The sequence below is a fragment of the Lepidochelys kempii genome, chromosome 10 (assembly GCF_965140265.1).
Source record: "Lepidochelys kempii isolate rLepKem1 chromosome 10, rLepKem1.hap2, whole genome shotgun sequence".
NCBI lineage: Eukaryota > Metazoa > Chordata > Testudines > Cheloniidae > Lepidochelys > Lepidochelys kempii.
In genome coordinates, this window is record NC_133265.1 from 47075911 (window position 1) to 47096123 (window position 20213).

Here is a 20213-nt window from a genome sequence, read left to right on the forward strand (position 1 = left end):
TTAGTTTGACATCTGTAGTATGCAAGATCTTGGAAAAAATTTTGAAGGAGAAAGGAGTTAAGGACATTGAGGTCAATGGTAATTGGGACAAAATACAACATGGTTTTACAAAAGGTAGATCGTGTCAAACCAACCTGATCTCCTTCTTTGAGAAGGTAACAGATTTTTTAGATAAAGGAAATGCAGTGGATCTAATGTACCTCGATTTCAGTAAGACATTTGATACTGTTCTACATGGGGAATTAGCTAAATTGGAAAAGATGGGGATCAGTATGAAAACTGAAAGATGGATAAGGAACTGGTTAGAGGCGAGACTGCAACGGGTCACACTGAAAGGTGAACTGTCAGGAGGTTACTAGTGGAGTTCCTCAGAGATCGGTTTTGGGACCAATCTTAATCTTTTTATTACTGACCTTGGCACAAACAGCAGGAATGCGCTAATAAAGTTTGCAGATGACACAAAGCTGGGAGGCATTGCCAATACAGAGAATGACCAGGATATCATACAGGAAGATCTGGTGCAAGGTCATGCATTTAAGAATTAACAACAAGAATTTTTGTTATAAACTGGGGACACATCACTTGGAAGTAACAGAGGAGGAGAAGGACCTCGGAGTATTGGTTGATCACAGGAGGACTATGAGCTGCCAATATGATACAGCTGTGAAAAAAGCTAATGCATCAGGCAAGGTATTTCCAGTAGAGATAAGGAGGTGTTAGTACTGTTATACAAGGCACTGGAGAGACCTCATCTGGAACAGTGTGTGCAGTTCTAGTCTCCCATGTTTAAGAAGGATGAATTCAAACTGGAACAGGTACAGAGAAGGGCTACTAGGATGATCTGAGGAATGGAAAACTTGTCTGATGAAAGGAGACTCAGGGAGTTTGGCTTGTTTAGCCTAACTAAAAGAAAGTTGAGGGGAGATATGATTGCTCTCTATAAATATATCAGAGGGATAAATACCACGGAGGGAGAAGAATTGTTTAAGCTCAGTACCAATGTGGACACAAGAACAAATGGATATAAACTGGCCATCAGGAAGTTTAGACTTGAAATTAGACGAAGATTTCTAACCATCAGAGGAGTGAAGTTCTGGAACAGCCTTCCAAGGAAAGCAGTGGGGCAAAAGACATATCTGGCTTCAAGACTAAGCTTGATAAGTTTATGGAGGGGATGATATGATGGGATGGCCTAATTTTGGCAATTAATTGATCTTCAACTATTTGCAGTAGATATGCCCAATGGCCTGTGATGGGATGTTAGATGGGGTGGGATCTGAGTTACTACAGAGATTTCTTTCCTGGGTGTCTGGCTGGTGAGTCTTGCCCACATGCTCAGGGTTTAGCTGATTGCCATATCTGGGGTTAGAAAGGAATTTTCCTCCAGGGCAGATTGGCAGAGGCCCTGGGGGTTTTTCGCCTTCCTCTGCAGCATGGGGGACAGGTCACTTGCTGGAGGATTCTCTGCACCTTGAAGTCTTTAAACCACGATTTGAGGACTTCAGTAGTTAAGACATAGGTTAGAGGTTTGTTACAAGAGTAGGTGGCTGAGATTCTGTGGCCTGCGTTGTGCAGGTCAGACTAGATGATCATAATGGCCCCTTCTGACCTTAAAGTCTATGATTCTAAAAGAGTCATTTTGCTCCTCTCCAATGGTCTTGTTTTGAACCCAAGAAAGGAATGAATGAATAAGAGCTTTTTAAAGCATAGTAATACCACCATGAACTTAGGGTTCACCTCAGACCGATCAGATACATTTAAAGGTAGAAAACAATTCATACTACTGTATTTTTAAAGCCCTCCCATTACCTCCATGCACCACCAGTTTCACATACAATAACAGATTAAGTGGCTGCGTCTACTTTCTATCCAGCAAGGCAGCCTCATGAATTATCTCAAGGCATAAGCAAGCATCAAAAGAAATTGTTAGGGAAAGCGCTGCTGCTGTGTAGACAATGTTTTGTGAGACATTGGATTGAAGTGCAGTACTATCTACACAACAGAAGAGGGAGTTAATGCTCTCTCTCTCCAGTGGGATGAAGATACCTTAAAATATTAGGGTCAGGTAAATCAGGCTTAAAAGTGTATCGCAATTGTGCGTCTACTTGACTAGTTAGTGACTGCACACTGAAGGCAGGTTTTTGCTCACACAAGGGGTGTGTGCATGCACACAGGACCAACTGCATATCAGACCTCTTGTCAAATCAGGCCCCAGGAAAAGATTAAGACTTCCAAATGGGATTTAAGTATAAAAAAAAAAAAATCTAAGTGACATTGTGACTAGATGGTGCAATTCCTCTTAGTTCTTGAGTTTTGTTTTTATTGGCATCTGCCTTCAAAAATATTACATTTAAAATACATACCAAAAGAAGGGTTTAGTTATTCATGCAAAGGATCAGCTAATCCAAAATTATAAAGTGTTTTCATCTTTCTTGGGTTACATCTTCCCCAAGATCTCTGAAAAAGTTTCCACCAGGAATTGAGTTATTCTTTATTCCCTCCTCTGTTGATTTTGTATTTGACCGAGGGACATTACTGGTTCTGGGATATAGAAACCCAGGCGAAGCCATGAGTAAATCAATACATCCAGAGTACTGGAACAAGGACAGTCTCTCCAAGAGGGCTTCCTGATTCTCTATATACATACAATGTAGAGGGAGAGACAATAAGGAAGTGAGACTATAGGCAAAACTCTTCCTTTGGTTGGCATTTAGGTAATTTGGATTACTCTCTCATTTTCATGGTCATTTGAGGACTGACTCATGAATACAGTGTGGGGTTTGCATAACAGGCTAGAATAGTGCTTCTATGTCCAGAGTAGGAGGGCAAGCATTGAGACAAAGCCACATCTGGCCATCTGGATTAGCAGGGCCCTATATGTACTACATAGTAGTTACTGTGATAAATTGACAATACCCTGCAATATCCTGAATGAATTTTCTGAATTAAATGAAACTTTATAGAATTAAGTTTAACATTATTGGGGTCCATTATATTAAACATGCAACGGTGTATGTATTATCATGGAACTGTATGGGCTTGTCTTTACAGCACTGCAACTTTCTCTCTCAGGGGTGTGAAAAAACACCCGAGCGCTGCAAGTTTCAGTGCTGTAACATGCCAGTATAGACCGTGCCCAACCACTGGGAGCTACGCCCCTCATGGAGGTGGGGTTTTGTAGAACATTTTAACGTTGCCGGTGTAGACAGGCCCTATGTGTGTACCTTCTTTAGGAGACAGACCAATGCAATCTCTGAAAGGTATTAGGAATTTCAAAGGATTTTTGGGAAAAATAGGTGTGAAGTGGATTTCCTAGGAAGTACCTAGGGAATGCAAATGACCCACTTCAAATCCTCCCTTTTCAAATTATGCCCGGAGGGGAAAACCCATTGTCTGCTAATTACCTGCTCCTGGAAACTCCAAATCAAAGACCCCTGAACTGTACAGAGGGTAGACTAAAAATGCTATGACAGTGTTTGTTCTGAGCTGAAGCTGTGATGAATTTATAATCCTTGGATTGGGGAGGGAGGAAGCGGGGGCTGAAGGACTACTCCATGTTAGAGTTGGGGTTAACTCTGGTAAATTTATTAGCATTTGTATAGGTTCTTCTATTACATTTAATGTTTTCTCTTTAATGAGTTTTATCTTAAGAATAAAGTAGGCCTGCATAGGAAATGCTGCGTGGTACCTCATAGCTGTTAACAATTACACCTGTCAACTGTCTGCTTGGGCAGCCTGTCTCTGCTGGGGAGAACAATGAAGGCAGGGAACAGTGCAGCCTGGATGCACCTGGGTCAGAAGGGAGGCTCTACCAAAGAAAGGCACTGGCTGGGAGCCAGACACCTGAGAGCAGGTGCCCTTGCTGGACAGGTGCAGTGTCCTGAACTGTGACAGTTACAAAGATTTTCACTGGAGATTATTTTATACAATTTAATTTGGCCACATCTTTGATGAACAAGCTGGTTTCTGTAAACTCCATTCACAAGGCAAATGGGGAGATTCACAGCAGGGGTTGTTTACCTGTTGGGTCCTCCGAGCAGACTCAATGCCATCTGGCTGGCGCACACCCCAGTCATCTCCAGTCTGCGCTCCAGAGTCAGGCCGTGTTTCTCAGCTACTGAAAGCACCTTTTTGTGCAGTTCATAAGAAACGCTTGGGACGACTAGCCCAGAGTCTGCAATTCAAAGAGAAGGGGAAGGAAGGACAGAATAATCATTCACATCCAGAGGGTTAAGATCTGTTCTAAACTAAATGACAGACTGCTCCTAAATGAATATAACGAAGAGGCTACTTGCCTCTACAGGAGGTCCCCTTATCTCTAAAGGCTGGATCAGCAACTGTGCTCCCAGCAGGCTCCAGCTCCCTTCAAGAGGCAGCCATTTGACTCTCAACTAGCTAGCTACATCTGCGGCACTTACTCCACATGCTGCCACAGAAACTATTTCTTTAAGGGGTGTGAGAATGGCTGCTGCACTACAGCCTGCATTCTCCTCTAGGCTCCTAAGAAACAAATTTGGAGGACAAACCACAATTACTAATTGGGAAAGGGGCCTCCTGGCTTTAGTTATTACTGCAAGCATGCCCAGAACGTGGGGGAAAAGGAAAAAAAAAAAAAAAAGAGGTTTCTTCGAAAGTAGCTTAATCCTGGAAGCTCAACAGCAGAAGTGACCTCGTCTTAGCAGACCCCTCTCCTCGCCAACTAGCAACCTCCGTTCAAGAACAGGATAGCAAGGGGAGCGTGGGAATTCTAGATGGAGGAGTCTTTGGGAAGGAGGTTTCCCCAAACTCCTGCTTACTCCATGTCCTACCCAGTGCTATCTGATTACCACTACCACAAGCACTAGCATTTCCCTCTTTAATGAGACAGCAGTTACATTGGTTCTAAAAAAAGAAAAGGAGGACTTGTGGCACCTTAGAGACGAACCAATTTATTTGAGCATAAGCTTTTGTGAGCTACAGCTCACTTCATCAGATGCATGAAGTGAGCTGTAGCTCACGAAAGCTTATGCTCAAATAAATTGGTTCGTCTCTAAGGTGCCACAAGTCTTCCTTTTCTTTTTGCAGATACAGACTAACACGGCTGCTACTCTGAAACCCATTGTTTCTAAACAGACTCTCTAGGATAAAGTGCCCCAGAGCCTGAAGACTGCCCTGGAATCACAGGGTGGAATCGCCCCGTGCAGCGAGTGGAATACATGGATAGATAAATTGGTGAGGGCAAATAGTGTATAAAAGCCAGCCAGTTTACCTACTTCACAAGTCTCAAAACAAAGCTTTCTTCCTCCATCAACCTAACTTCTTATTCATATAGCTGGCAAGGGCACCATGTTACTCACATCACCTATAATCCCCTAAATCTTAGCGGCTTCACATCACCACCAGAAGAAATGAAAGGGTGTCTCCCACAATCCCACTCTACTGTGCCACCCCAACTCAGACTTTATGCAACCTCCAAAAGACCCCAAATGTCTTCTCTGGCTGAAGTGATCTGAACTCAGCAGGCGGTGCTGGCTTCCTGGCCAGGAATCCATACCTCTAAACTCAGAAAGATAGCAACTAAAGCCCTGTAACTATATAGGGTGGGATTCTCAAGAGTTTTTGCAATGGTATTTGTGGACCTACCTCCTGCCAGACCCTTTGAATAATCCAGCCATAGATCAGGCAGCAAACAGCTCAAAGGCTTCTGATTGGTGACTGGCAGTTTTACCATGGCACATCTCAATCTAAGAACCAGCCCTTTGCAGAGTGTGGCTGAGAAATTTAAATGGTTCAATTGCATTCTGCAGTTATTTTAGTTCTGTTTATTAACAGCTCTCATCTTCTGCAAGTCCATGAGAGCCATCCTTCAAGTACTTACACAGCACCAGACAGCCCACAGGGCATCTGGGCTTAGAATAATACTGCAGACATCCATCCAAAGGGCAGCCCATGGCTTTGAGGATCATCATAAATGTGGGAAGGATCATACGAACCTTAGGTTTCTCTGGCCAGAGAGAACTCCTTTACGGGGAAAAGATCTTATAGTCTGCAAACTCCATTCTTATTCTTTAGATTACTTGGATTCTTTACCAGGGGCTTCCATGACACACTGAACACAAAGAAACCACCTCCAAACTCATTACAAGGGATGTGCACATGGCTGTGACAGACTTTAGTGGCACTGGAAGCCAGGGAACAGAAACTGTGACCTAGAAGCACCCCACAGAGAGGTAAGGTATTATACCTTCACCTGACAATAATGACCAGCCAGATTAAAGGATCCTGAGGCTCCAAAGGATGAGACCACCAACCTCTACACATTTTGCTCAATCCATCCTCACTATCTGTTAAAGTTCATTATCCCTAACACAAGTCACATAAAAACAAATATCTTTGAGCTAATGGAGGATAGCTGTCACAGTCACTTCAGCTATGCCCTTTGTGGGAAATCTGTAGTGCCCTGCAAATATGCAGATATCCGCAAATGAGGATATCCGAGAACAATTTTTGCGGATTGGATGCGGATACAAATTTTGTATCCATGCAGGGCTCTAGAAATCTGGTCACAGAACACCAAGGCCCAACAAGAACTGTATCATTACAGGATCTGCTCTAGTTCTCCACACAGCAAAATCCCAGAGGGACAGAACTTCTGCCAGGATCACCTGGGCACAAGAATAATATATATTTCTCAGAGTTTCTCAGACACTTGTGTGTTGTTTGGCAACACCATTCTCTAACACACCAGGACTTGCTCCAACTCTCGAGTGGAAAAAAAGACTGGATCAGCAGGACTGGAGTGTTGAAAATAACACCCTGCTGGCAGCGCAGAGATGTTTTCTCACTTCTACAGTGAGATCCCAAGAAGTCAACAGGTAAAACAAGCCAGATTCTTTATTTGAAGTATTTGGAGCTATGACTACCCAATTCTCTACCCCTCTCCAACTCTAAGCAAGAATTATCTTGCACTAATGGGGCACCTTTCATGTAATGAACCCCTAGAATTTTACAGTCTTTACTAATTTTGGAAAATCCACTTCCCTGCCACAGAAAGGCAAACCCCTTTGAGTTGGAACACAACAGCTATAAAACGGCACACAACAGCAATGCATAACTGTTTAGGATAGGAAGTTTGGAATGGATAATCAGGTAGGAAGAAGGTGCTTGCAAAATATCATTGGATCTTTGACCACACAGGTCAAGACCTTTAACATCTCAACCAAAAGTTCTCAAATAATACAGCACCTTCTAGCGCTGTGCTAGAATAACGGCTCAGTACAAACTCTGGGGATATATGGTATCAAGTATCCTCCTGACAGTCGAAATGACAGACTGGACTTCTACATAGAGTGCTTCCGCAGACGTGCACAGGCTGAAATTGTGAACAAACAGTATCACTTGCCCCATAACGTCAGCCGTACAGAACACAATGCCACCCACAGCCTCAGAAACAACTCTGACATTATAATCAAAGGGGCTGAGAAAGGAGGTGCTGTAGTCATAATGAACAGGTCAGATTATGAACAGAAGGCTGCCAGGCAACTCTCCAACATCACATTCTACAGGCCACTATCCTCTGATCCCACTGAGTGCCACCAAAAGAAATTACACCATCTGCTCAAGAAACTCCCTGCTACAGCACGGGAACAAATCTACACGGACACACCCACAGAGCCCCAACCCCGGGTATTCTATCTGCTACCCAAGATCCATAAACCTGGAAACCCTGGACACCCCATCATCTCAGGCATCCACACTCTTACAGCAGGATTATCTGGCTATTTGGACTCTCTCCTCAGACCCTATGCTACCAGCGCTCCTCGCAATCTTCGAGACACCACCGACTTCCTGAGAAAACTACAATGCATTCATTGGTAATCTTCCTGAAAACACCATCCTGGCCACCATGGATGTAGAAGCTCTTTACATCAATATTCCACATGAGGATGGACTACAAGCTGTTAAGAACAGTAGCCCTGATGAGGCCACGGCACACCTCATGGCTGAGCTTTGTGACTTTGTCCTCACCCACAACCATTTCAGATTTGGGGACGACGTATACCTTCAAGTCAGTGGCACTGCTATGGGTACCCGCATGGCCCCACAGAATGCCAACATTTTTATGGCTGACTTAGAACAACGCTTCCTCAGCTCTCGTCCCCTAGCGCCGCTCCTCTACTTGCGCTACATTGATGACATCTTCATCATATGGACCCACGGGAAGGAGGCCCTTGAAGAATTCCACCTGGTTTTCAACAATTTCCACCCCACCATCAACCTCCGCCTGGACCAGTCCACACAAGAGATCCACTTCCTGGACACTACAGTGCAAATAAGTGATGGTCACATAAACACCACCCTATACCGGAAACCTGCTGATCGCTATACTTACCTACATGCCTCCAGCTTCCATCCAGGACACATCACACAATCCATTGTCTATAGCCAAGCCCTAAGATACAATCGAATTTGCTTCAATCCCTCGGACAGAGACAAACACCTACAAGATCTTTATCAAGCATTGTTAAAACTACAATACCCACCTGGGGAAGTGAGGAAACAGACTGACAGAGTGAGATGGGTACCCAGAAATCACCTACTACAGAATAGGCCCAACAAGGAAAACAACAGACCACCACTGGCCATCACGTACAGCCCCCAGCTAAAACTTCTCCAGCACATTATCAACGATCTACAACCTATCCTGGAAAACGATCCCTCACTCTCACAGAGCTTGGGAGGCAAGCCAGTCCTCGCTTACAGATAGCCCCCAAACCTGAAGCAAATACTCACAAGCAACAGCACACCATACCACAGAAACAGTAATCCAGGAACCAATCCCTATAGCAAACCTCGTTGCCTACTCTGTCCCCATATTTACTCTAGTGACACCATCAGAGGTTCATTCACATGCATATCTACTAATGTGATATATGCCATCATATGCCAGCAATGCCCCTCTGCCATGTACATTGGCCAGACTGGACAGTCCCTACATAAAAGAATAAATGGACACAAATCGGACATCAGGACTGGTAACAAACAAAAGCCAGTAGGAGAACACTTCCATCTTCCTGGACATTCTATAACAGATTTAAAAGTAGCTATACTTGAACAAAATAACTTCAGAAACAGACTTCAAAGCAGCAGAACTAAAATTCATTTGCGAATTTAACACCAATAATTTGGGCTTGAATAGGGACTGGGAGTGGCTGGCTCATTACAAAAGCAGCTTTGCCTCTCCTGGAATTTACACCTCCTCATCTATTATTGGGAGTGGACTACATCAACCCTGATTGAATTGGCCCTGTTAGCACTGATTCTCCACTTGTGAGGTAACTCCTTTCCCTTCATGTGTCATTATATAATGCCTGCATCTGTAATTTTCACTCCGTGCATCTGAAGAAGTGGTGTTTTACCCACAAAAACTTATGCCCAAATAAATCTGTTAGTCTTTCAGGTGCCACCAGACTCCTTGTTGTTTTTCTAGGGATATAGGATACTCTTCATTCAATATTCCACCCTGCAGTACCCGGATTTCCCTAGAGGTCTCCTATCCACATACCAGCACAGCTCAATTCTGCTTAGCTCGTGATATTTGATAATCACAGCTTGAGGGGGAATGACTGCAGGCAGGCAAGTTCTTGGCTCACTTCTGTTTGGCTAATTCAGATACACTGCTCTGAACTGAACAAGCAGTGCCCAGAGGCATTCAGGAACAATCAGCAGCCTCCAAATGGGTGAAGGCTTTGGGATTTATTGTTGAACATTCTGTCTGTTGTCACTTTGTGGGACTGGCAGGTGAGAGCCACAGGAAGCATGTTGAGGATACATTACAGATAAAAAAAATGTACATCGCTCACGAGAAGATGAAGCTCTGTTTCACAGCTTAGGCATGGCATGAAGTGCCAGGCAGAGGGCCTGACTAAAGTGCCAAAAAATCTGGTACTTTCATTAATGTTGTCCTACTTCTGCATCAGTCACAAACATCAATCCTGATTCATTTTCACACATGTATCAGTTACAGATGCAGGCTACATATGAACTCAGGAACAGCATCAATTCAGCTAGTGGTGCAGCTGCACTGGTGCCGACTCCCAAGCACCAACAAGGGCAAGTCAGAGTTTGCGCCAAGAAAGCTAGTTCAGGTTCCCCTTAGCTCAATCAATGTAAACCCCCTGGTTTGCCCTTGTCTATCCTTAAGGAGTTGCAGATCACAAACACTGGTGGAGTGGTAAATAATGACGATGGGGCAATCATACAGAGTCATCTGGATTCCTGGGTGGGCTGGGCTCATGCAAAGAAAATGGTTTCAATATAGCCACAGCTGCAAGGAACAAGGAATGCAGGCCATACCTACAGAATGGGGAACTATCTCCTAGACAGCAGTGACTCTGAAAAGGATGTAGGCGTCACAGTAGCCAAGCAACTCAACATGAACTCCCAGTACGATGCTATGACAAAACTGACAAATGCAATTCGTAGATATACGAAGAGGGGACTGGAATATTATGTACAGTTCTGATGTCCACATTATAAACAGGATGTTGAAAAGTTGAAAAACAGGGTGCAAAGAGAGCCACAAAAACTATTTGAGGGCTGGAGAAGATGCCTTACAGTGAGAGACTTAACCTAAACAGGTCGAGCTCAAAATGAAGCTCAAGAGGTGTCTCGATCACGGTCTATAAGTAAGTGCCTTCTCAAAGGAAGAAAATACCAGCTACTAAAAGGCTCTAATCTAGTGGAGAGGAAAAACAAGAACCAATGGCTTGATGTTAAAGCCAAATTCAAATTAGAAACAAGACACAATTTGTTAACAGTGCAGGTGATCATTTGTATTCCTGTAGCATCCACGAGCCCTTGTCATGGACCACTGGAACAAACCATCAGAAGAGGTGGATTCTCCATCTCTCAAGATCTTCAAGCCCAGATGCCTTTCAGGAAGATATGCTTTAGTCAAACAAATTATTGGGCTCAATGCTGGAGTAACTTGGTGAAATTCAATGGCCTGTGTGGTCAGGCTAGATGATCTAATGGTCCTTTCCGGCCTTAACATCTAGGAATGTGTTGAAACAAACTAGACACATTACTCCTACAGAGACGTGAAACAGTTTTGACCACTTGACCTTGCATGTTAACAGCTGATTAAAAGACTTTTCTGTAATCAAGCTTTTATTATATGCAGCATATATGCAAACATGTGTATTATCAGAAGTAATTAAACAGTTGATAGCAGCAACTTCAAAAAGCTGAACGTTCAGAGTCCTAAGCCACTAACGATCTTAAACCTGTCAAACTAGTCACGCACCTGTCAGTGTTCACACACCCTCTTTCCCTCCAAAGTCATACAAGGTTCAGCCACAGCTCATTCCCATTCATATCTTTGCTCATTCATCAGATCTTGTTTCTCTAGCCTGAGGTAGGATTGAGTGACCTCAGTTCAGGGTCTCTCCAAACTTGTTATTTCACATACACTCCCCTCTCTGACCTGGGGCTTGTGACTCCCAAATTGCTTTTAAACAATGCAGATCTTTTTAAGCTGGAGGACAGGGTCCTTGGATTCCCTGTTTACACAACGTTCTCACTAACCAGAGGGCTGGGACACCAGGTCTGCATTTCACACCAACCTAGTTTGGCATATTACAACCAAAGAGGTGCTAAGCCAGCAGCACCCTCTCCAGATGCTGGAAGTTACAATGCGTGCCTACTCCATCAGTCTGATAGCTCTGGCAACCATCAACACTTAGGGTACATCTACACTGCAATACAAGACTTGTGACACAGCTGCAGCTGGCCCAGGTCAGCTGATTCAGGCTAGTGGGGCTTGGGCGCACAGGGTTAAAAATCGCAGCATAGACATTAAGGCCTGGGCTGGAATGCGGGCTCTGAGATCCTCCAAGGTGGATAGTTCTCAGAGCCTGGGCTCCAGCCTGGCATCTACACTGCAATTTTTAGCTCTCCAGCCCGAGCTCCATAAGCCTGAGTCAATTGAAGTGGGCTCTGAGACTCAGTGCTTTGGGGTTTTTATTGTTGTGTAGACATACCCTTAATGGGTTAATGCAAGGGACATTACTTGGAGCTGACAGAAAGGTATGGTAAGATTACACAGCATCATAGCATGCAAACAGCAAGGCCTGAACCAGTATTACACTTTGTCCTAATTGCTCTTTCTCGGAGCGTGCAAGCACCAAGAAAATTTCCCTTCTTAGCACTCACGCAAGGTCCAACCAGTCAGACTGGTTTATCTAAAACAAGCTGATGGAGATAAACAAACTCTGGAGGAAAGCAATCAAGGAGATAGCGTGTAAACCCACAAACAATAACACTACTGTAACCAGAATTGAACTCCAGCCAAGCTTAATTATGTTTGGGTTGGAAGGTGGATCTTTATTGTTCAGCGATCAAGATAATAAAATAGGTCAGCTTAAGCCTTAATATTAATATATATTTTATAGCTGCCCATGAAAAAAAGACAGATATAATTAACTATTCCTTAACATGCACAGCAGCACTAAATCCTCATTAACCCAAGGAATGTAGAAATAATTTCTAAAGTACACTCCATACTGGGCACAGACCTATGAACAAGTTACCCATTCAAATCAATTACTATACCACACAGCATATGCAAAGGATACACAGGGCTGGAAAAAACCTGATATCCACTACCCAAAGGGCTAAGCTCACTAATCAGAAGTACATACAAGAAATGAGGATGGTGGCTTTAAAAAGCAAGGTCCAGGAGCAATGTCCAGATGAGAAGTCCTACTACCCAACCTCTACTACTCAACTGCTGAGAAGGGCGGAGGGTGATGGGATTGCTACCAGAGTGCTGTTCCTGGGCCCTACCTTTTGTACAGGCCTCTGGCTAGTAGAGGTCTGACATATGAAATTTCACACACACCCTCTAGAGTCTAGCTCTTGGAAAGCAAAAGACGAGCTGTCTCTTCCCCACCCCCAAAATCCACAGCCTTTTGGCTGCAGTCAGGGGTGCGCAGGGAAATTCTCTAATTCTCTGCCCCTTTCCAGAGCCTCTGACAACTGCAACGGAGAGCGCATTGTGTCTTGTTCTATTCCTTCTCCGGAGCTTCTACTTTTAGCTCCTCCACCGCCATGAATCGCTTCAGTTTCCACCTCTGTTGCTGCTCAGCTTTCCTAAGCAGGAGCAGCTTTAGGAAATCTGTATAATTCTTGTCAGTTTCACGTAGGACACAAGGATTGTGAGTAGCAAACGTGAAACTGACCAGACTCTGTTTTTCATTCTGCTGCTGGTAAAGCTATGAACAGGGACAGAGGCTCTCAAGACATCTGTCTGTAGACTCAGGAAGACAGTACTACATTGGTTTACACTTGATTCAGAACCTTAACTAAAAAAAAAAAAACAAACACCTTAATTCTTCTACAAATTAAAGCTTAAATTCTACATAAAAACTAACAGCAAAAACATTTTTAACTACATCAGAAGCAGGACACCTGACAAACAAATCAATGAGACCACTAGACAATTGAGGTGCTAAAGGAGCACTCAGGAAGACAACGCCATTGCGGAGAAGCTAAAGGAATTCTTTGCATCCGTCTTCATCCTCACAGAGGATGTGAGGGGGATTCCCACACCTGAGCCATTCTTTTTAGGTGACAGATCTGAGGAACTTTGCCAGATTGAGGTGTTGATAGAGGAGGTTTTGTAACAAATTGATAAATTAAACAGCAATAAGTCACTAGGACCAGATGGTATTCACCCAAGAGTTCTTAAGGAACTCAGATATGAAACTGCAGAGCTAACTGTGGTATATAACCTATCATCACTCAAATCAGCCTCTTTATCAGGTGACTAGAGGATAGCTAATGTGATGCTGTTGCAAAAAAAAGCAAATGCAATTTTGGGTTGCATTAACAGAGGTGATAGTACCATTCTATTCAGTACTGGTTACGCCTCAGCTGGAGTACTGTGTCCAATTTTAGGCCGCCACTGTATACAAAGGATATAGAGAAACTGGAAAGAATCCAGAAGTAAGTGACAAAGATGATCAAAGGGATGGAATTCAAGCCATATGAGCAAAGGCTGAAGGAACTGGGTACATTAAATTTGGAAAAGAAGAGATTAAGGAGGGGGGACATGACAGTGGTCTCCAAATTCTTGGTGCACTTCAGTTCTCCAGATGGGCAGGTGTGGTAGAAAGCACGCAAATTGCTCCCCTGTTGTTCTCATAAATAGGGCATCTAGGCTTTCTTGGTAGTCAAGATTTTTGTTGTTGTCAACACTTAACTTTTCTTTTTAAGTATTGTATAATTGGGAACAAAAGGAGGAAGATCAACAGAAGCCAGCCAGAAGGAGTGAATGCTAATTATATATTTGGGGGGTAATTCACATGCAGAGCCCCAGGGATGGATTCAAATAAGTGATGATCGAAGACATGATAAGCACTGTACTAGCTTCAGTGTTCGTTTTTCCTCTGGAACAGACCCAGTTTTGCAGTCTGCCTTCTCCACTCTAATGCTCCTGCTACATTTCTGAAGAGCTTACAAGAAAATATACCACCTCTTCACCACTATCATTCTTGGTCCCCCCCCCCCAGAAGTCCTACTGCCTCTATAAAAGCACAAGTTATAATAAAACACAGCACAGCCGCCTCTAACAGTCAGTGTTTTTCTTATACTTTAGTCATATTAGTATAGCTTGTCATGCCAAAAAAGTCCCCTTGAATTGAACTGAATCAGATTTTCACACTAACAATCACAAAATGACACCCATGTCCATGCTTGGTGTTCTTTCTGCAAGCCTGACCATCTTTGTTTTGGGAGTGGAGGTGGAAGAACCCAGGAAGTCCATCATCTTCTCCTCTGACCTCAGATGACAACCTGACCGCCTTTAGGTCTCACTTCAACAATTTATGAGATACAGGAGGCAAACAGCTGCCAGGGTATTTTGCATTTCAAAACAATTACTTTAACCAAAGTCTACAGAGATGGTCACTTAGGAGACAAAGGAGAAAACCCAATCTGTTCATTTCACCTGCTGTCTAATCAAAGAGGGCAGAAATGAAGAAGAAACTCAGCAGAACATGAATGGTCAGGGAACAACCAGTGAATAAAATATTGCAAGTCCCTAAGAGAACAGTGTTTGGAGAGCTGGGCCCTAACAATCTCAAAAGCTCCTCTCTGTTGGGTGAAGGTTGCTAGATTCAGAGCATCCTCCTGTCCTTTAGTGAGACAGGTTAATAGAATTAACCTTTTAAAAAAAATAGGTGAGCATAACCGTGGAGGAGAGACCAGAACTGACAATGGAACATCAGCCACTTTCATCTAGCCTTCGGGGTATTGGATTTTGAATCAAAGGCAATAAAAGATCTAGGAGTCATGGGTCGATTTAAGACTATTTATCTGAAACATACAGTTGACTATAATAATAGTTGGGCTACCAAACAATACTTCCTAGTAGTCCATTGGGTTGCTTTGCTACAAATGGATTTGTCCAGCCTTGTGTTCATTACAGAACCATAGGACTGAAAGGGACCTCGAGAGGTCATCTAATCCAGTCCCCCGTACTCATGGCAGGACTAAGTATTATCTATTCTAGACCATTCCTGACAGGTGTTTGTCTAACCTGCTCTTAAAGATCTCCAATGATGGAGATTCCACAACTTCCCTAGGCAATTTATTCCAGTGCTTAACCACCCCCATTATATAGATGAACTGATTTAATGGGCAATAAAATGCACTGACAGACCTAGAGTTTCTTTTGAAGAATTAGTGCCATCACACAGCTGTCCAGTCCCCTGATCTTTGCGGTCATGATACCACTTCAAAAAACTCCAAGTTATTCCCTGGGCCATGTGTCAGAGTAAGAGGCAGGAGCCTGCAGGGATTCACACCCAAATGGCTGAGCTTCCCGGCTTCAGGCATGGCAAGAGCTGGACATTAACTACTTGTCAATCAACACAGCAACTGTGACTGTGTTCTTATTACATTCATCAGACAGACCAATCACTGTCAGTCAATGCTGAGCTCTGACAAGGCAATCCGTAGCCAAGACAGACAGGACTAGATTAAAGAAATGACTAAAAAGTAGCGGTTTCCTGTATAACTAGAAAGTTTGCTTTCCCAACTAGAGATTCACTAATGAGTTCAGACAGAGCCTTTATGAGAGAAAATGACGACGACTCGGGTTCTCTTTGTTACAGATATCCAGAAATAATAGATTTCAGTCCCATTAACACTAATGAGGGGTTTGTCACTCTGAACCTTCCCTCCCTTCCTGTTATTCCAGCAGCTGCTACCCTTTAATCGTTAGAAAGAAGTTACCAAGTTAAACAGAAGGAAATCACAATCATTTAAATAGATAATTATTACCCACAGAGCACTCTGTATCTGTGCCGAGAGAGAGGGGAAGAGGCCAAAGATACTAAATCCACTGTTCTTGCAGAAAGATCAAGAGGGTTGACCCTCTGGTCTTCGGGGGCATTGAAGGACCCCCCGCCACTGAAATGCTGCCGAAGACTAGAGCGAGTGAAGGACCCGGAGAGCCGCCGGGTGAGTCCAAGCGGGTGGCGCCTTTTTTTTATCTCCGCTCCCCCCGTTTTCTCCACCTGGCTATGCCACTGGCTGGAGCCCAGGCACCAAGGACCCATATGACTCCGCCTGAGCTGCTGCTGAAGACCCGGAGAGCTGCCAGGTGACTAAAAATTAAAAAGGCACCAAAAAATTTGAAAGGCGCCACTTCTGCTCTGTGGGAGAGCGGCCGCTGCCCTGCTCCCCCCCAGCTATGCTACTGGCTCCAGCAATATTCAGGGCCCGGAGGCCCAGCTCCACCAATGTTTGGGGCCAGGTCTCTCCCCCAGCCCCGCCTGCCGCCCCCCACTCCTCCCCCGAGTGTCCCCCGGCCCCCACTTGCTGCTCCCACGTGCCTCCCCCGGGTCCCGGAGCATCCTGCCTCTCCCTTGCAGCTCCAAGCTGCGCTGCAGAGCCCTAGTGCGCCCCCCTCCAGCCTGCCCTGCCCTGACCCTGCCCTTCTGCCTCGGACCCTTCCTTTTTCCGGTGGGACCCTCCACCAGCACAGGGCGCCCCCCTGCCCGCAGTCACCACTCCTGCCCACACTGGGCAAGGGGCAGCCCCACCCCCCACCCCAGTGAGGCTACAGTGAGGGGCAGCAGCAGGGGAGTAAGTGCACATGTGATGGCAGCCCCCCTGCCCCTGCCCGGCACCCACCAGAGGGGAGGCAAGGGGGCTTCCTGGGCCTGAAAGGGGCCCTAGGAGCATGTGCAGTGACAGTGGTGTGGGGTGAGTGTGCTGCTGGGTGGGGGAGAAGGGGAATTGTAGGATTGTAGGCAGAGCTCACTGCTGCCAGTGGGGAGAGGGCTGAGGGGAGTCCTCCTTTCTGGCCCCGGGGCAACCTGCCTGCACCCCAAACTCATCCCCAGCCCTGCCCCACCCCAGAGCCTGCAACCCCAGCCAGAGCCCTCCACCTGCCCCCCGCACCGCAACTCTCTGCCCCAGCCCTGAACCTCTCCAACACCCCAAACCCCTCATCCCCAGCCCCAGACAGAGCCCTCACCCCCCCCCCGCATCCCTACCCTCTGCCTTAGCCCTGAGCCCCTCCTAAACCCCTCATCCCAGCCAGAGCCCTCATTCCCCAGCACCTGCACCCTAACCCTCCGCCCCAGCCCTGAGCCCCCTCCTGCATCATGAATCCCTCATCCCCAGCCCCACCCCACAACCCTCACCCCTGCACCCCCTCCCACACCCAAACTCCCTCCCAGAGCTTGCACCCCTCATCCCAGCCTGGAGCCTACACCCAAACTCCGCCCCAGAGCCTGCGCCCCTCACCCCCTCCTGCACCCCCACCTGCTGCCCCAGTCCAGAGCCTGCACCCAGCAACCAAACTCCATCCCAGAGCCTGCATCCCATACCCCGCCCCCCACCCAAACTCCCTCCCAGAGCCCAACCTCTCACCCCTTCTGCACCCAAACTCCCTCCCACAGCCCGCACCCCAATCCCCTGCCCCAGCCCAAGGCCTGCACCCTAGACCTCCTCCCCCCACCCAAACTCCCTCCCAGAGCCCTAGGCAGGTGGGGGGCGGGTTCTGGGCACCACCAAAATTTCTACAAACCTGCCACCCCTGAGAAGTGGAACTTTTCTATCACCCCCCAAGGGACTGCAGATGTGCCCTAGTAAGCACAAACAGGGAATTCAATGTCTGATTGATTTCCTACTGTATAGTGACAGTTTTTTTTTTTTTTTTTTTGCAAACAAAGGTAGAATTCCATCTGGAAGACTCATCAGAAAGTTAGCTATATAGGCTAGGAAGACCCTGCAGAACGATCCATCCCTTAGCTTTATACACTACTTTTCATCCTAGACTTTAAGGCGTTATGGAAACTATACAGACAAGAATTACTTATCCTCTCCCCTGCCCAACATTGCAACAAAAAGAGCAGCTAATTTACTGCTCTGATCCCCTTTCAGTCATTACTTAGTTTAACATACTGAGCACTTGACGAGCCAAAAACAGTTCTGAGGTAGGAGAGTGCCAAGTTGAGAAGAGGATTTCATTTCCAAACTCTGGCTTTGCTCTCTTTTTACCCGCCCCACCCTTCTCCCTCGAGTATTAGGTTATGAAGATATAGCCTTCTAGGAGATACAATTCTTACAAAAGATGTGGGAGATTTACCTCATTAGTTGAATTAAAAGATGTCACCAGGACAAATATAAATACAAGTCTTGTTTGTACACATCTTAGTAGAAATAAGGAAGGAAATAAACAGCACAACAAGAAACAAGGACCTCCTGTACTAGAAGCTCTGTATGTTAGAATAACTGTTTATCCAACCTTTGTCAATTTCAAATTCAGGCCTTTAGATTATATGTCTCTTATACATACTCCTGCTTAACTTTCACATTAGGTTACAGCTCCAAAATAAACTCTGATCCAATTTCTTGGCTGAGGTCCAGCACATTCATTTCAGGCTTCTTTTTTTTTTTTAAAACCACAAGTTTGTTGATTGAAACTGAATTCTGTGATTAACTGGTTTCATGCTAGAGGTGAGGGCTAGCTGATGTGTCAGCAGTTTGATCAGGCAAAGAGAAAATTCTCTCCATCTCTCCACTTGTTTATATTAGGCAGACAAAGAGATAAGGTTTGGCAGACTCATTCCCAGCAGCAAGAAGTGATTCAGGCCATGGCACCTCCCACCTAACACTGCTCTTGCATGTAATCTCTCCATCCCCAACAACTGACTCCCTACATGGAAGCAGAAGGTGGCCTGCTCCTGATATCCCTAAAAACAAATACTCGGGGGGGGGGGGGGGGACACGACACACGGACAGAGTTTATCTGGAGGGTAACACGATAGCAAAACAAAGATAGGCCAATGAAATTTTGGGCCACAAATCCAAAGGCATGGCAAACAACAGGAAAGTAATAGTCTAGGGGGCTCTGAATATTGTGTTCAGTTCTGTTAAACACGTCACCAGAAAAATACCAATGTACTTAAGGAAGAACTACAAGAATGATTAGGAGGTTGGAGGAAATAAGATTAAGACGTTTATAACTATGTATCATTTAGCTAAGCATCAATTAAGGGTATAGAAGACTCTGTCCGCACACGTTTGAAGCGTGTACACTCAAAAAGGGAAAGAAACTATTTAATATAAGTAAAAGGGGGTATAACTAAGAGTGGCAATGGGTTGAAATTATCGCTAAATAAGGGTAGATTATCAGGAAAGCTTCCCAATAGTGAAATCTCTTAGCCTGAGGAATTGGTTCCCAGAGGTAGTGCTGGAAGTACCGTCACTTGCGGTATTTAAAACCAGTTGAACACTTACTAGTGCTTTGTGCAGTAGGGAACAATCCTACACTTGCCTCAGGGAGATGGACTAGATGGCCTAACACAAACATTTTCTATATTTAGATTCCACAACTACTAACAATCAAATATAACTCACTGACCCATACATGACCAACCCCTCAGTCTGACAGCTTGCTGTCTGCTAGGAAGGCATTGGTACTGGAATTGCAGGGGTGCATTCACAAGTTGGGGAAAACTTGCACAATAACTGCTTATACTATGCTTTGCACTAAACAGTGCTATTAACCGCTGCACAGGACCGGAAAGCGTAGGAGTGCTGCAGGCAGTTTTGAGATCCACTGTTTGGGCCACTTAAGGAATTAATAGGTTCGTCAACAGGATTTTACATGATGAAAACTTCAAGTTAAAGGAACAGTCACCGCTTAAAAA

General features: G+C 45.1%; 1 protein-coding gene across 3 annotated transcripts in view; it reads right to left on the reverse strand.

The window, feature by feature from the left end:
• EDC3 (enhancer of mRNA decapping 3) overlaps window positions 1-20213 on the reverse strand; it is a 68525-nt gene that overhangs the window by 14331 nt on the left and 33981 nt on the right. For all 3 annotated transcript variants that reach the window (XM_073363276.1, XM_073363277.1, XM_073363278.1), the window contains one exon: window positions 4021-4174. In XM_073363276.1, the coding sequence (XP_073219377.1) occupies window positions 4021-4174 (154 nt within the window). The remainder of the gene's footprint in view (window positions 1-4020; window positions 4175-20213) is intronic.